The sequence below is a fragment of the Coregonus clupeaformis genome, chromosome 39 (assembly GCF_020615455.1).
Source record: "Coregonus clupeaformis isolate EN_2021a chromosome 39, ASM2061545v1, whole genome shotgun sequence".
NCBI lineage: Eukaryota > Metazoa > Chordata > Actinopteri > Salmoniformes > Salmonidae > Coregonus > Coregonus clupeaformis.
In genome coordinates this window covers 12,712,497-12,725,972 of record NC_059230.1, presented here as the reverse complement: position 1 = coordinate 12,725,972, position 13,476 = coordinate 12,712,497, and the positions used below count along the sequence as shown (strand labels likewise).

The 13,476-nt window shown below is 40.4% G+C and overlaps 1 protein-coding gene across 1 annotated transcript in view; it reads left to right on the top strand.

The window, feature by feature from the left end:
* LOC121554258 (phospholipid-transporting ATPase ABCA1-like) overlaps positions 1-13,476 on the top strand; it is a 223,508-nt gene that overhangs the window by 64,577 nt on the left and 145,455 nt on the right. The window contains exons 15-16 of the mRNA XM_045211911.1: positions 6,279-6,501; positions 10,932-11,153. Coding sequence (XP_045067846.1) covers positions 6,279-6,501; positions 10,932-11,153 — 445 coding nt within the window. The remainder of the gene's footprint in view (positions 1-6,278; positions 6,502-10,931; positions 11,154-13,476) is intronic.

Here is a 13,476-nt window from a genome sequence, read left to right as displayed (position 1 = left end):
TCCCTAAGACCAACGATTTCATAAAAAAAGTGATATACGGCCCCAGAGCATATAGCCTAACAACCCTCATAGGAACATACCCTTATTCTGATACAGTAGTATGGCCAGGGCTAGAGAGAGTGGGGACAAAAGGCATGAGGTGAGGATGGTACGGTTGTAGATCAGACCTGGGTTCAAATAGTATTTGCTTTCTGTCAGATACTTTCGCTGCAATTGATTGAGCGTGCCTGGAACAATGGAACCAATATAATAGTCCCGTAAGTGCAAACTCTGTCCACGTGGTAGCCTGAGAACTAAAGGAAACGAATGATGAACCTATGTATGTTTTTAGATGCGGTAGGCGTAGTGTTGCTGGTGGCATTGATTAGAGCACATATATTTCTAATACTTTATTTGTGCTTTATCGAGCTTGCCTGATTCAATGTAACCCCTGGAATAGTCCCAAAAGTGTGAATCCCACCCATATGGCACTCCAGGTAGGCTCAATCAAGCTCAAAGTATTCATGCCAAATCGCTCAGTCAATTGCAGCGAAAGTATCTGACAGAAAGCAAATACTATTTGAACCCAGGTCTGGTTACAAATGTGTTATTTTTAATGATGGTGAGTTACTCCATATGGTTGCCTTGGAAACATATGGTTAAAGACAACATCAGTGCTAGTCAGACAGCAAGCACATTGGCAGAGTCGGTAATGTCTTTATTGATTTGGCATCAACATCTGGACTAGCAATTGGATCTCCATGAAAAACGTATCTCTCTTTAGCCGATAATCAGCTTGATTGGTAGCACAAACCACATAACATTCTGTTGAATCTTCAAAAAAGGACCTTGATTGAATATAGGGCCTACTAGGCTTAAACTATGAACAAGGTATTATACAACCAACATAGTAAATGTATTAGCTATTTGCAAAAATCTAATCTATCTGAATACTTGGAAATGAAGGTTAAAAAAACAGACATAACAGCCTTGTTACCTGTGGTGCCTTTATGACAGTCGTTACTTGCTGAATATCAAAATGGATGCAGCCCACTTAACGGTTTCTGAGTATTAGCTCATTTCAACAAGCACAGATATTACAGAGGTGGTTTGGTGAACCACATTTGTGTGATGATTAATCTTGACTGAGACCTGATGCTCTAATACCTTGGTTTTAGCTCAGAGGGCTAACACAATCTTATAGCGAAGACCTGGGTTCAAATCCCAGTTGGTCACAAAGACACTATGGTAACACACATATCCATTGTGCTTTGCTGTAGGCCTGTATTTTTTAGAATGGTCCCCTCACCCTCTCTCACGGCACAATGAAAACCATCCATTTTATGTTCATTATTTGCCAGCGAATGTTGCAAACGAGCTCAAATGAGACAATCAAAGCGCTTATGTCCTAATGCCGCCCTCCTGCCTGGGTTCCCTCTCCGTGAAACAAAGGAATAATAATCACTGAAGATGAATGGGGGCCATAAAGCACTACAAAACCCCTGGTCCCTCCGCCATTTACTCTTTTGCCTGCCTAGCCATGTGGGCTTTTCCGTAAATTATTAACACTTGAAAACCGTTATTTCATTCATAAATAATTGAGAGTGGGATTGCAGAAAAAAGGAAGATGCACTAAGATGCAGGGAAGCATGAGAGAAAGGACCTTCCGGGGTAATTATTGTGATCTCAAAATGTGTTGCCGTAGCTGCAGCCAAATGTAGGAAGAAGAGCATTGTGCATTCAGATGTTCCTGTTTTTAATCTACTATAACCATTTTTCAGTTTAGAAAAGACCAGAATGCCTAATCTGACTTTAAAATGCAATTTAAAAAGCAGAGAATTCTCAGATACTTTTACACAACTCATTAACAATTGAAAGGATGTGCACTTTACCTTGGCAGAGCGAAGCAAATAAAATATATGGATTAAGGTTCTAAATTATATACGCTTGACACAGTAATGTAAAGTGCTTTATTAAAGCTTTAGTCCATGTAATGCCCTTGTTTGAGTTGATAATAACACACTTTCACGTTAACTGCATATATTAGATGCAAATAGCAGCCCAAAGGTGCTTTTATGAACAGTACTTGCAATATTTATTTGATTTATCATGCATTGTTCCATTTTTCACATTATAGAGGACCAGCCTTGCACTTTCCTTTAAACATCGAGCTATGCACTTCAATCATTGCAGCTCTTTCTCAGGGATACTCTTAATCAGAAGAGTACATTCCGATTGGACACACCACTTCATTTCAACGTGGACAATTGAGTAATATTTGGTTGGCATGTTGATCAATGAGATTAGATTATTCACTCACTCAAAAGTTCCCTATGTGAGATCGGGATCACTACACTAAAAGCACAACCAACATGATGACATAATCCTGTGGTTACAATTTCACCCTCCAAACAACCATTTACGTTAATGAATTTTAGAAAATCTATTATCTCCATGTTTTTGTCACATTTCACACGCCAACCATGTGATGAAGGCTGAGGATAGGAGCTCGGGTTGCTCGGCCTTTAGGGTCGAGGTAAGAAATGGATTGATTGATATGGAAAACAAATCTCTGCTGCGCTCGAATCAGAGAATCAACTGTTTGTAACTCAATGCTGTTCCATATCAATAGTCATTTAACAATGCCATCTTGTTTTTGTATCAGAACGTAATTACAATAACGTACATAGAACGTGGATATTGCACAGGAAAGGTTCCTATGAGGCTTTTGAAATTGTTTACAGCAAAGGCATATAAAGTGCCAATGAGTATTGTGACTCCACTATCCTGCAGTATTACTTTGCAAACATGAAAAGGATGTATTATCTGCAATACAAGAGACAGATTTACATCAACGATACTGCCCCTTTGTGCCTATTTGCACAACAATAAGGAGACCAAATGTACTTTTAAACAGTAGATACTTCGGCTAGATTTCTGAGAGTCACCACGTCTACACACATAAATGTTTGCAGCGGCAGTCAAAATGATCTCTAAAACATACCAACCAACTATCTAATTACACTATTCTCTGGGGTTTCTCTGCTCCCCATATCACTTGATTTACTAAGAACCCTGAGTCTCCCAACTCTCCTAAATTTAGGTCACGGTGGTGATGTAACTCAAGCCCTGTAACATGCACACAGTAGGACTTATATTATTTAAGCATCCTCAAATCGATCAGCAATGTATTATTCAGGAGCATCTGGTGGCAAGGTTGTCAGTGTCAAACGTGGTGTGCATGACTGATCAACTCTACAGTGACAAGTCGACAAGGAGTTAACGGTCGCAGGCTGGCAACCATTAAAGGGGCAATCTGGAATTGGTACATCAATGTTGTTTGAATCCCAGATTGCCCCATTAAAGAGATATTACAATATAATAAGGACTCGGTAATAAGGGGATTACTATTCAATCTGATGCAACTGTTAGCTGAGGCACGAGCTTGTTGTTTGTTTGTTTATTTTGTTCAAATACGCACATTTTACATACAAAAAATCACATGTTCTAATAAACAGACTGAGCAACTAGAAAAAGCATAAATAAATAACAGAAAATACAATTAAACATAAATAAATACAACTAAGACACAAAGTGGTCTAATCAGGGATCAGAGTACAAAAGTTACTATAAAGACAGGGCTTCTTTAGATTTAAATAATTTCAAAGATGTCTTGTACAATGTAACCTCATTCAAAAATATTACAAACAGGGGGGTCGTTTTTAAGAAAGAACATTTGTGTATGAAATATTTTGCCATAATAATCAAATTATTGTACATAAATTCAACATTTCTGTCCTCCATTAGGAAAGAAAATCTGACATTATTATTTTAAAGTGGGTATAATAAGATCATTTTATGTAATCTAGTATTGAAATGCATCCCAAAAGGGTGTAGAGAGTTGAAAATATGTTCTGCAGTTTCAGTATCAGTTACAAAAAACACAATGATTAAAGTCAAAAATAGATTGAAACACAACCACTGTTTTCATTTTTTTCATTTTTTTTTTCTTTACTTCAAGCTCTTAAGCAGACCTATGTTGACATTAGACATTTTATTTTATTTGAATTCCACACACACATATTTAAAGCCCAACTTTTTTGACACTCCTATTCTGTTTCAGTGTTGTGTGCTACACCTAGAAACTTGGTGGTGTTAACTTGAACCCTTCTTGTGGCTTACTATGCTTCCTGTGAAAGTGATACATCGCACGAGAGAACAGGAAGTGACCTCGAAGCCAGGTCGCTCCCATTCAAGCACTCGCATTACTGCATTTTCTCTGTCACATTGGGCACAAGGGCTGTCTCTACATTGGGAGGTAGAGGACAGGGTACACAGTAATTCCCCTCTGACTCCCTAATTGGTACTACTGAGAGACAGCGTTTGGTTGATGTCTTTCAAAGCTAGGCACAACTCCAAATTCTCTCCACAAATGGTTAGAAATGTCTATTTTGCGGTGCTTGCATTCTGGCATATGGTAGTGAAGGGGGCAGGTGAGGGCTTTCTAAAAGGCACTTCTCATCTCGTAAATGGACTATCCTAGCGGATCACGCCTTAATTTGCAATTAATATGAGACATTGGCCCGTGATATCATATCAACTTTATAGTGTTTTTAACATCTCTGGGGAGCCACTACCCATGTTTCTATGCTCACATCTGCCCCTACTAACTCAGCTAGGTTTGGATAAAATCTTTAGGCGCTGGAGAGAGAGAAAAAACCTGTCTGCTCCTGTGTTCCTCGTGAAAATGGTCCTCATTGTAAGGGGCGAATTACCAATTAATGGAAGTAGGCTTTTGTGCCGGCCCGTTTTCAATTGGCCGAGTTTCAAAAGCCCCTTAACAAATCACTCGCCCAAAAGCTAGCCGAGAAATTAGCCCAATGTAAATGCACGGGAAATGTACTTTCATTAATTCTTAATGTTCAACGGCTTGAAAGTGGGACACCGTTCTGCCTATTATGGTATATATAGTCCCTTTGTCCTGCCTGCCTAACCGTGATAAACCGGTGCTTCATTGGCGTTCTAAGGATTGTATTTATGGTCGGTAAGCATAATTGATATGTGAAATCTTTACTTTGTCAAAGGCTCAATCCATTTGATATATCTTCTTCACTGTCTAATAGAGCAACGGCAGCACTTTATTATATTGGTGCCGTACAAGGTATTGACATGGCATTTTGGTGGCATTATGAAGTGTGTTTAATGTTGCAGGTTGAAGTTTATTGGGATGAATCTTATCTTGGAGGCAGAGCTGAGTGATTTCCACTAGATGGAAATCAAAATTGACTATATATCTTAACAATTCCATGAAAACATGAAATTAGCTTTTTGGTCTTCATTTAAGGTTAGTGTTAGGCATTAGGGTTAGTAGTGTGGTTAAGGTTAGGTTTCAGGTAAGGGTTAGGTTTAAAATCAGATTTTGAGACTTTGTGGCTGTGCCAGCTAGTGACTACCCTGCAGAACTGCCTCCAGGTCATGAGTCATCCCAATAAATGCCACCAACCTGCTTTAATATTGTCTGATTCTATTGAAACATCATCAAATGATCCGTCATCCTGAGTATGGCGGGCGGTTCTAGATGGTTAGATAGAGCTGATGCACAAGATTTATGAAGGCTAGCTCAATGTAAAATCCCCTTATAATAGAGCTGAATCTATAAACGTATTGGACCCTTGATTAAAAACTCCCAGAGTGTGTCTATCTTAATGGATCATCTGTTGGGACTATGACATTTACTGCATCAACAGAACTTATTTTCTCTCTCGTTCTTCTAAGGGGCAAGGGTCCGTTCAACGGATGAAAAATGAGGAGTGTTCAGACAAAGTGTTATCCAAAACTGTGTTGAATTTCTCAAAATGACTAGAGGCCATTTTAACAATAGAACAATGGTTGCCAAGGCTCCCTGTTCAGTACATTATTATGCTTAGCTATGATAGTAAGACAAGAGCAGAACAACATGTGTGAAAGACTATGTTAGTACATTAAACTAAGTGCTGATTCCGAACTCAAGATACACATTGATTTGAAGACATTGGACAAGATTGCTCTGGAAGATTGATTTTGTTTTTGTTAGTTGTACAACATGCCTCATTCAGCCCATCTCTGAAAACCTGATTGCGAGAGCTCTGTCTTGACATAAGGAGTGGGGTTTATACAACAGATTATCAATAAATAATGCATTAGCTCCCATCTGGCTGCATTGCCTTCCCTTATCAAAGCCTGGGCTTGTCGATATCACAGGCTTAGCTGTTTCATGACCTCTTCGATTGCCTCCCTTGCCTTCCCTTTGCACCCACCAGCTTCCTCGCGAGTATCGGAACCATGCTTCCCATGTACCTGGTGCTGGCGTTCATGTATACCGTCTGCATGACCATCAAGGGCCTCGTCCTGGAGAAGGAGCTCAGGCTCAAGGAGGTTCAGCGGGCCGTCGGTGTTCAGAACGGTGCCATTTGGTTTGCGTGGTTCACCGAGAACTTTGTGCTGCTCATGGTCCCATGCGCATTCATAAGTGTCATGGTTAAGGTCAGTACTGAGAATGATGACGACTTTCAAATAACAAAGCACAATATCACTTGGTTACTAAACTAAACTGATGTGGAGTAACAGATTCCACCAGTTGTCATTGACTGTCCTTGAGCTTGTACAGTATATTGTTTTCTGATAGTCCTACTTAGTGTGCACAATAATACAGAATAAGATTACCAGGCAAGTTAAATAAACTTTACCTAAAGAGTCAATTAAACACATCCACGTTGGTGTAAATGCAGCATAGGTACAGTGCTGTTTGAAGTGCTATATTGTTTAAAGAGAAGTAACAAGAAAACATTGTTTTATTTAAGAGAAGAATGTAAATTAATCAGAGCAAGTGTCCATATTAGGACAGTGTACAGGTGCACAATTTTTTGTTATACAGGATCTAAAATATATTTGATTTGTAAAGTGTTTGTGCTTTGTTCTTTGTTACTCTTGCTCCTGTTAATTGTGGGATAACTAATACCAATAAAAAAAAAACGAATCAGGTATGACCTATCTACATTTCCACTATATCATGCTAATTGTTGAGCATGGTACTAAAATCGTAATTTCCCTCCATTAAAATCAGCCCTGTTGTTTATCATTTGCCTGTATTTCCTGTGATTGCATCACCTTTCTTTGCATGCTATTCAAACATGAATTATGTTTATCATCGATGTGACACAACTTCCCCAGTGACACTCCGGAGAGTCATACTGGTGCGACTAGAGGAAAGACAGTATTCCACCCATCGAGACTGGGTATGAGACAAGTCTTTGGATAAAATGTCAGTCATTGAGAATGGATCCATTTTGAGAAGCTATATAAAAATAAAAAAAATCTGTTATGCTGTGCATTTACAGAATCAAAGCAATATTTGATGCTTACCGGAATATCACATTAGACTGGATATGGCCGACTCGATATGGCCTCTGAGTGACTCTATATAATCATGTACAGTATGACAGTACGAACACTGTGTTCAGTGTTGTATAATGGTCCTGTTCACTGCCATATACATACAGTATGTCCTCTGGATAACTTTCATACTCTGCATCAAAATGTCCTGTGTTACATATAGCTTTCACCTAGTCATTGCTGAACGGCATCACTCTTAAAGCTGTTGTTGTTGATGTGAGACACATGAGCTGTTGCTCTGTAGCTTTAAATGTACATCACTCTTCTGTGTCATTGATCCTGCCGCGTGTAATTAAGTGACCTATCTGTTAAATTGATCCCCTGTCCATGGACTAATGTGCGTCTAAGCTAAATTATAGAACCATTATCACAATGAGGTGGCCATTTTGTTTGCTCATCACCACACAAACATATTTGCATTGTTTTTATCTGCCTCTTAAAGGTACGGTGCCCTTTTCAGTCTCCTAATTCATATGCATGGTTAAATAAAAAAGAAAAGGATTATGTATTATTAGATCAGCTAATACATTTTTTGCAGTTTAATTGGAAAATGCTCCTAGTAAAAACAATTGATATTTGAACAGCTGGGCAAAACGTAATTTCCCCATCACCCTAATGTGTTTGCCAGCCATCAGCAATTTGTAAACATTAATAACAATACATTGAGTTAGTTGGGTGCCTTGGCGGTACCACTGGGATTTTTTTTATTTTTTATTTTTAGTCATTTAGCAGACGCTCTTATCCAGAGCGACTTACAGTTAGTGAGTGCATACATTTTTTTCATACTGGTCCCCGTGGGAAACAAACCCATAACCCTGGCGTTGCAAACGCCATGCTCTACCAACTGAGCTACACGGGCATGATGTGTATTCAAATCATAGAGCCCAGCTATTATTATTAATGATATTTTCATGGCCATTTTGTAAAACAGGGAATCAAAAGGCAATTATTTGACTGCTGTGTCTGGATTATGTGGGACTGCCACAAGTTTTGTCATCCACACCTGAGTTCCCCCTGATCTGTGTTTATTCATATTGTTGTCCCAAACACTGTGGCCTTTCTTTGCTTCTCAATGAAGGCAAAAATAAGATGAAGCATTTGTTGGGTAAATCAACAGATTGGTTTGGTTCTTCACAGACCATGTTCCCTAATGGAAATATGACTTTAGTGGTGATCAACATACCCTCTCTACTCTACATCTAACACCACCTCATAATGTACTTACTGCCCACTGGGCAAAAACTGGTTGAATCAACATTGTTTCCACGTCATTTCAACCATAAAAATTCAATGTGATGACGTTGAATCATCGTGGAAAACTGATTGAATTTGAAAAAAGTCATAAACGTAAGGGAATTTTGTATTTTTTCACCCAACTTTTAACCTAAATCCAATGACATGGTGAAATGTTTGGTTGATTTCACACTGAATTCACGTTAGTTGACAACTCAACCAAATGTAAATCAAAACGAACGTCTGTGTCCAGTGGGTGAAAGTCGTTTCAGTGTATGTGGATAACGTTCATATTTTCTTTGAGAGTCTTCCACATGCGCCAGTACACCTCAAAACTACTGTAAGTTGATACAGTACTTTGCAGGAATTGAACGAGGTCAAAACGTTGGAAATCCATATCTCAGGCCACTTGAATGCTATCACCACCAGTCATGACCACAACCACCATTGATAAGTCAAATCAAGTCAATTTGCTCTAAATCAAAATATCAAGTTTATTGCCACGACGATAGTAGAAAATCTCAATCAGCATCCAGATGTGACTTGGACGTGTACACCCTGCCCCTGTCCTCTCCCGTCCGACCCCTCCCCCCTTAGGTTCCTCCGCTCGCTGGCGCAGTCTCTGCCCCTATACTTGACCCTGGCCTGGATCTACTCGGTGGCCATGATCGTGAAGGGCATCGTTATGGAGAAGGAGGCGCGTCTGAAGGAGACGGTGAGGATGATGGGGCTGAGGAGCTCCACCTACTGGCTGAGCTGGGCCGTGTCCAGCGTGCTGCCGCTGGCTGTCAGTGCGCTCCTCCTCACCCTCATCCTCAAGGTGATTCACCACTGATTCAACTCTAATTCAGGGAGACCTTTTACCACTTCTTGGAGGGCTGTGGGAAACGGGTATCAACTCATTCCCATTGCAAGGCTTAGGATGTCAATGGCTGGGCTAGAGGGAAGTGATAAGGTGTATTGTAATATTAGCATGTAATAAACAATTAATAAACAATCATAAGAAGTAATACCAAACAGCAGACTTAGGCCTAGTCTAGCAACATTTCTTATCAATTTAGATGAGGCTGTTAGCTTGGCTACCACTACTTGTAACAAACCAGTGGTGTATCAATACTCCTAATGACTGTATTCAGTGGGTTTGGGTTTGTTCAATGAACATTGTAATGAAGTGTAATCAAAGACTTGAGTTGCTCTGGTGGACAGACCTCCAAGACTGGGAAAGGGTCTCCTTGTAATGCAGCTAAGCAGAGTGACGCCACTTATATTACAACTAACTATAGACTAACAATTAAAGGCTCACTCCTTTATTAGAAAAAAACTACAAAATGGCAGCTCCACCAAGTGGATTGCTATTGGAATGGGGCTGGGGAAGTGTAACCACTTTCAAATCCATAGAGGGAGTTATGGATGCAAGGACTGACAGTCCATTACGTCAACGTGATAGTAAATCATATTTTGAAGCTACGGTATGTTAGAAGTACAACAAGTGATACATTAGTAGGAGTAAGACGCTATCAACACCTGGTGAGTCACCCTGCCTACTGCTTATCAAATCATCAACAATGAGTCATTTTAATCAAAAGCTTTATTTTTGTTCTGCTTCGTGCTCTCTTCACAAATAATAAGTTAATCACCAAAATCAGTCATGATCACTCAGTTTTTTTTTGTAAGATGCCTGCTAGACACAAGAAATGGTTATGGCTCAAACATGCATTGGCAATCAATACTCCCAAAGTGCTAACTAGGGTAGTTTCGTGACTACCAATGGCCGTGTTCGAATACTTTGAAATAGATCCTTCCTTTCTTCCTTCCTTGAAGTAATCACAGATCTAAAATGTTTGGATTGGTGAAAGTAAAACCCTGATAATGTAGGATTATTTTTTATATGAGATATAATTATTTTCTAAGTCACGGTTCTGTAGTTCTAAAATATGGTGAATCAGTTGTTTGGAATTGTAATGGTAATTGATGAGCTACCAGCAACTACTTTCCTTTTTTCTTATTGGTTAGATGTTTGTTAATTGTTGCAGAAGTACAGGAAGAAGTTTAGTTAATGCATGGATGTGATCTGCAAAATCTGCAAAAGAGTAATTTGTCTCCATCCAGTGTTTATCTACATAGTCATCCATCCGCCATCTAAAGAACCCTCAAACTGCTATCACCTATCACTCATCACTTACAGATGAACATGAGGAAAGAAGCATTTCGAACAGGGCCACAGTGTTGTTTCCCCCCCTCTTGTCCCTTTTATTATCCCCTTTCATTCCCACCCTCTCTCGGTGCAGTATGGGAAGGTGCTGCAGTACAGCGACCCTTCGGTGATCTTCGTCTTCCTGCTGGTCTTCTGTGTGGCCACCATCATGGAGTGTTTCTTCATCAGCGTCTTCTTCTCCAAGGCCAACCTGGCGGCGGCGTGCGGAGGCCTCATCTACTTCGTCCTCTACCTGCCACACCTTCTCTGCTACGCCTGGAGGGACGTCATGGGGTTCCAGGTCAAAATTGCTGTGGTGAGTTGACCTATGGAACTACTGTACCTTCCACGACAGGCCCATAATGGACAGCAGAGACCCAGTGGGTGTTTATTACGGTTTGGGTTTGGAACTGTATTGAAGACTCGGTAAGGGATTCTGTTATGGTATTGAAGAGAGATTAAGTTTGTACTTTGACCGAGAGAGTTGTGGGGTTCAGCCTGGAAACATACAGTAAATACCAGGCACAATCCCAACTTAAATAGCAGACCTAATTCAATAAATGAATTGATCATCAAGCCCTTGGTGAGTTGTTCAATTCAGTTGTGTTAGAACAAAAGCCTGCACACCCTGTGGGTCTACAGGACCAATGTGAATCTAAACAAGGACGAGTGAAGTGGGTTACTGAAATAAACTCACTCTCTCTCTCTCTCACACACAAACACACACACACACACACACAGTCTTGTACAGCTAACCTTGTGGGGACACACAATTCAGTCCCATTCAAAATCATATTTTCCCTAACCCTTTACCCTAAACCTAACCCTAACCCGTACTTTTACCCTAACATTAATCCTAACCCTAAACCTAACCCTAACCCTATAACTAACCCTTAATGTAATTCTAACCCTAACAATAATTCTAACCTTAAATCCCCTAGAAATAGCATTTGACCTTGTGGGGACTAACAAAATGTCCCCAGTTGGCCAAATTTTTGTTTGTTTAATATTCTTGTGAATAGTTACATTTACATTTACATTTTAGTCATTTAGCAGACGCTCTTATCCAGAGCGACTTACAGTTAGTGAATACATATTTTTTTATACTGGCCCCCCGTGGAAATCGAACCCACAACCCTGGCGTTGCAAACGCCATGCTCTATCAACTGAGCTACATCCCTGCCGGCCATTCCCTCCCCTACCCTGGACGACGCTGGGCCAATTGTGCGCCGCCCATGAGTCTCCCGGTCGCGGCCGGCTGCGACAGAGCCTGGATTCGAACCAGGATCTCTAGTGGCACAGTTAGCACTGCGATACAGTGCCTTAGACCACTGCGCCCACACACACACGCACAGTACAGATGCTGGGATAATATCCAAACACTGTGCAATCCCCATGACCTGAACTATAGATCCTTGCTCTGACACACAATAATAATTTGGATCATAAACGAGGTACTAATGATATCCTTATGTTCCCTGTAACCATTCTTCTCTCAATCTTTTAACTCTACCAATGTATCATCAGATCTATATAGTTAACTTCAATAACCTTAACCTTAATAATAATGTTGTTCTATTTGCGGTTCCGTTTGATCCAAATATATATTGATCTCTCCCACCTTTTCACATTAGGTTAATGTGTTTTGGAATGTATCCCATTGCCCTTAGCCCGTACACAAGATGCAATTTGCAATACTTCTGTCTGTTTTCTGTGATCTCAAAGTTGGAGACGTTGATTTCCTCTGACAACGTGAACTTCTGGTTTTCTAATAACATCGAGTCGTGTTTTTTATTTCCTATACGGGTGCAGTTATTGAGCTTTTAAGGTTTACTTCGAATGGGGATATTACTTTTCCGACTCTGCCAGAAGTACAAGCACTCAGTCATATAACTCAAGACTTTATGATGCACATACTTGAGAAAGCGGATAAGTGCGACTGAATAAACCCATGGGGTAGTTTTTACGTGATTCTGTCCTTTGGAATGAAAAGATGAATAGCATATACATGCTCAACTTTTATTGTAGCGTTTCTGATTGACCTTTATGTTCTGTGTGGGATCATTTGTCCTGGAGCCGTCCGTTCTGCAGACACAAAGACGCAGCAATTCTTAATCTTTATTGCCATGGGGCCTATACACATCTTTCAAGTAGAACCATGTTTCCTTATTTATCGAAATTGAAATATATTTTCAGGCCGCGGCTTCATATCTTACTTTGGCATGTGACAATGCTTTGTGTGTTTTCTACACTACATGGCCAAAGGTATGTGGACACCTGCTTGTCGAACATCTCATTCCAAAATCATGGGCATTAACATGGAGTTGGTGCCCCCTTTGCTGTTATAACAGCCTCCACTTTTCTGAGAAGGCTTTCCACTAGATGTTGGAACATTGCTGTAGGGACTTGCTTCCATTCAGCCACAAGAGCATTAGTGAGGCTGGGCACTGATGTTGGGTGATTAGGCCTGGCTCGCAGTCAGCGTTCCAATTCATCCCAAAGGTGTTCGATGGGGTTCAGGTCAGGGCTCTGTGCAGGCCAGTCAAGTTCTTCCACACCGGTCTCCACAAACCATTTCTGTATGGACCTCACTTGTGCACGGGGGCACTGTCATGCTGAAACAGGAAAGGGCCTTCCCC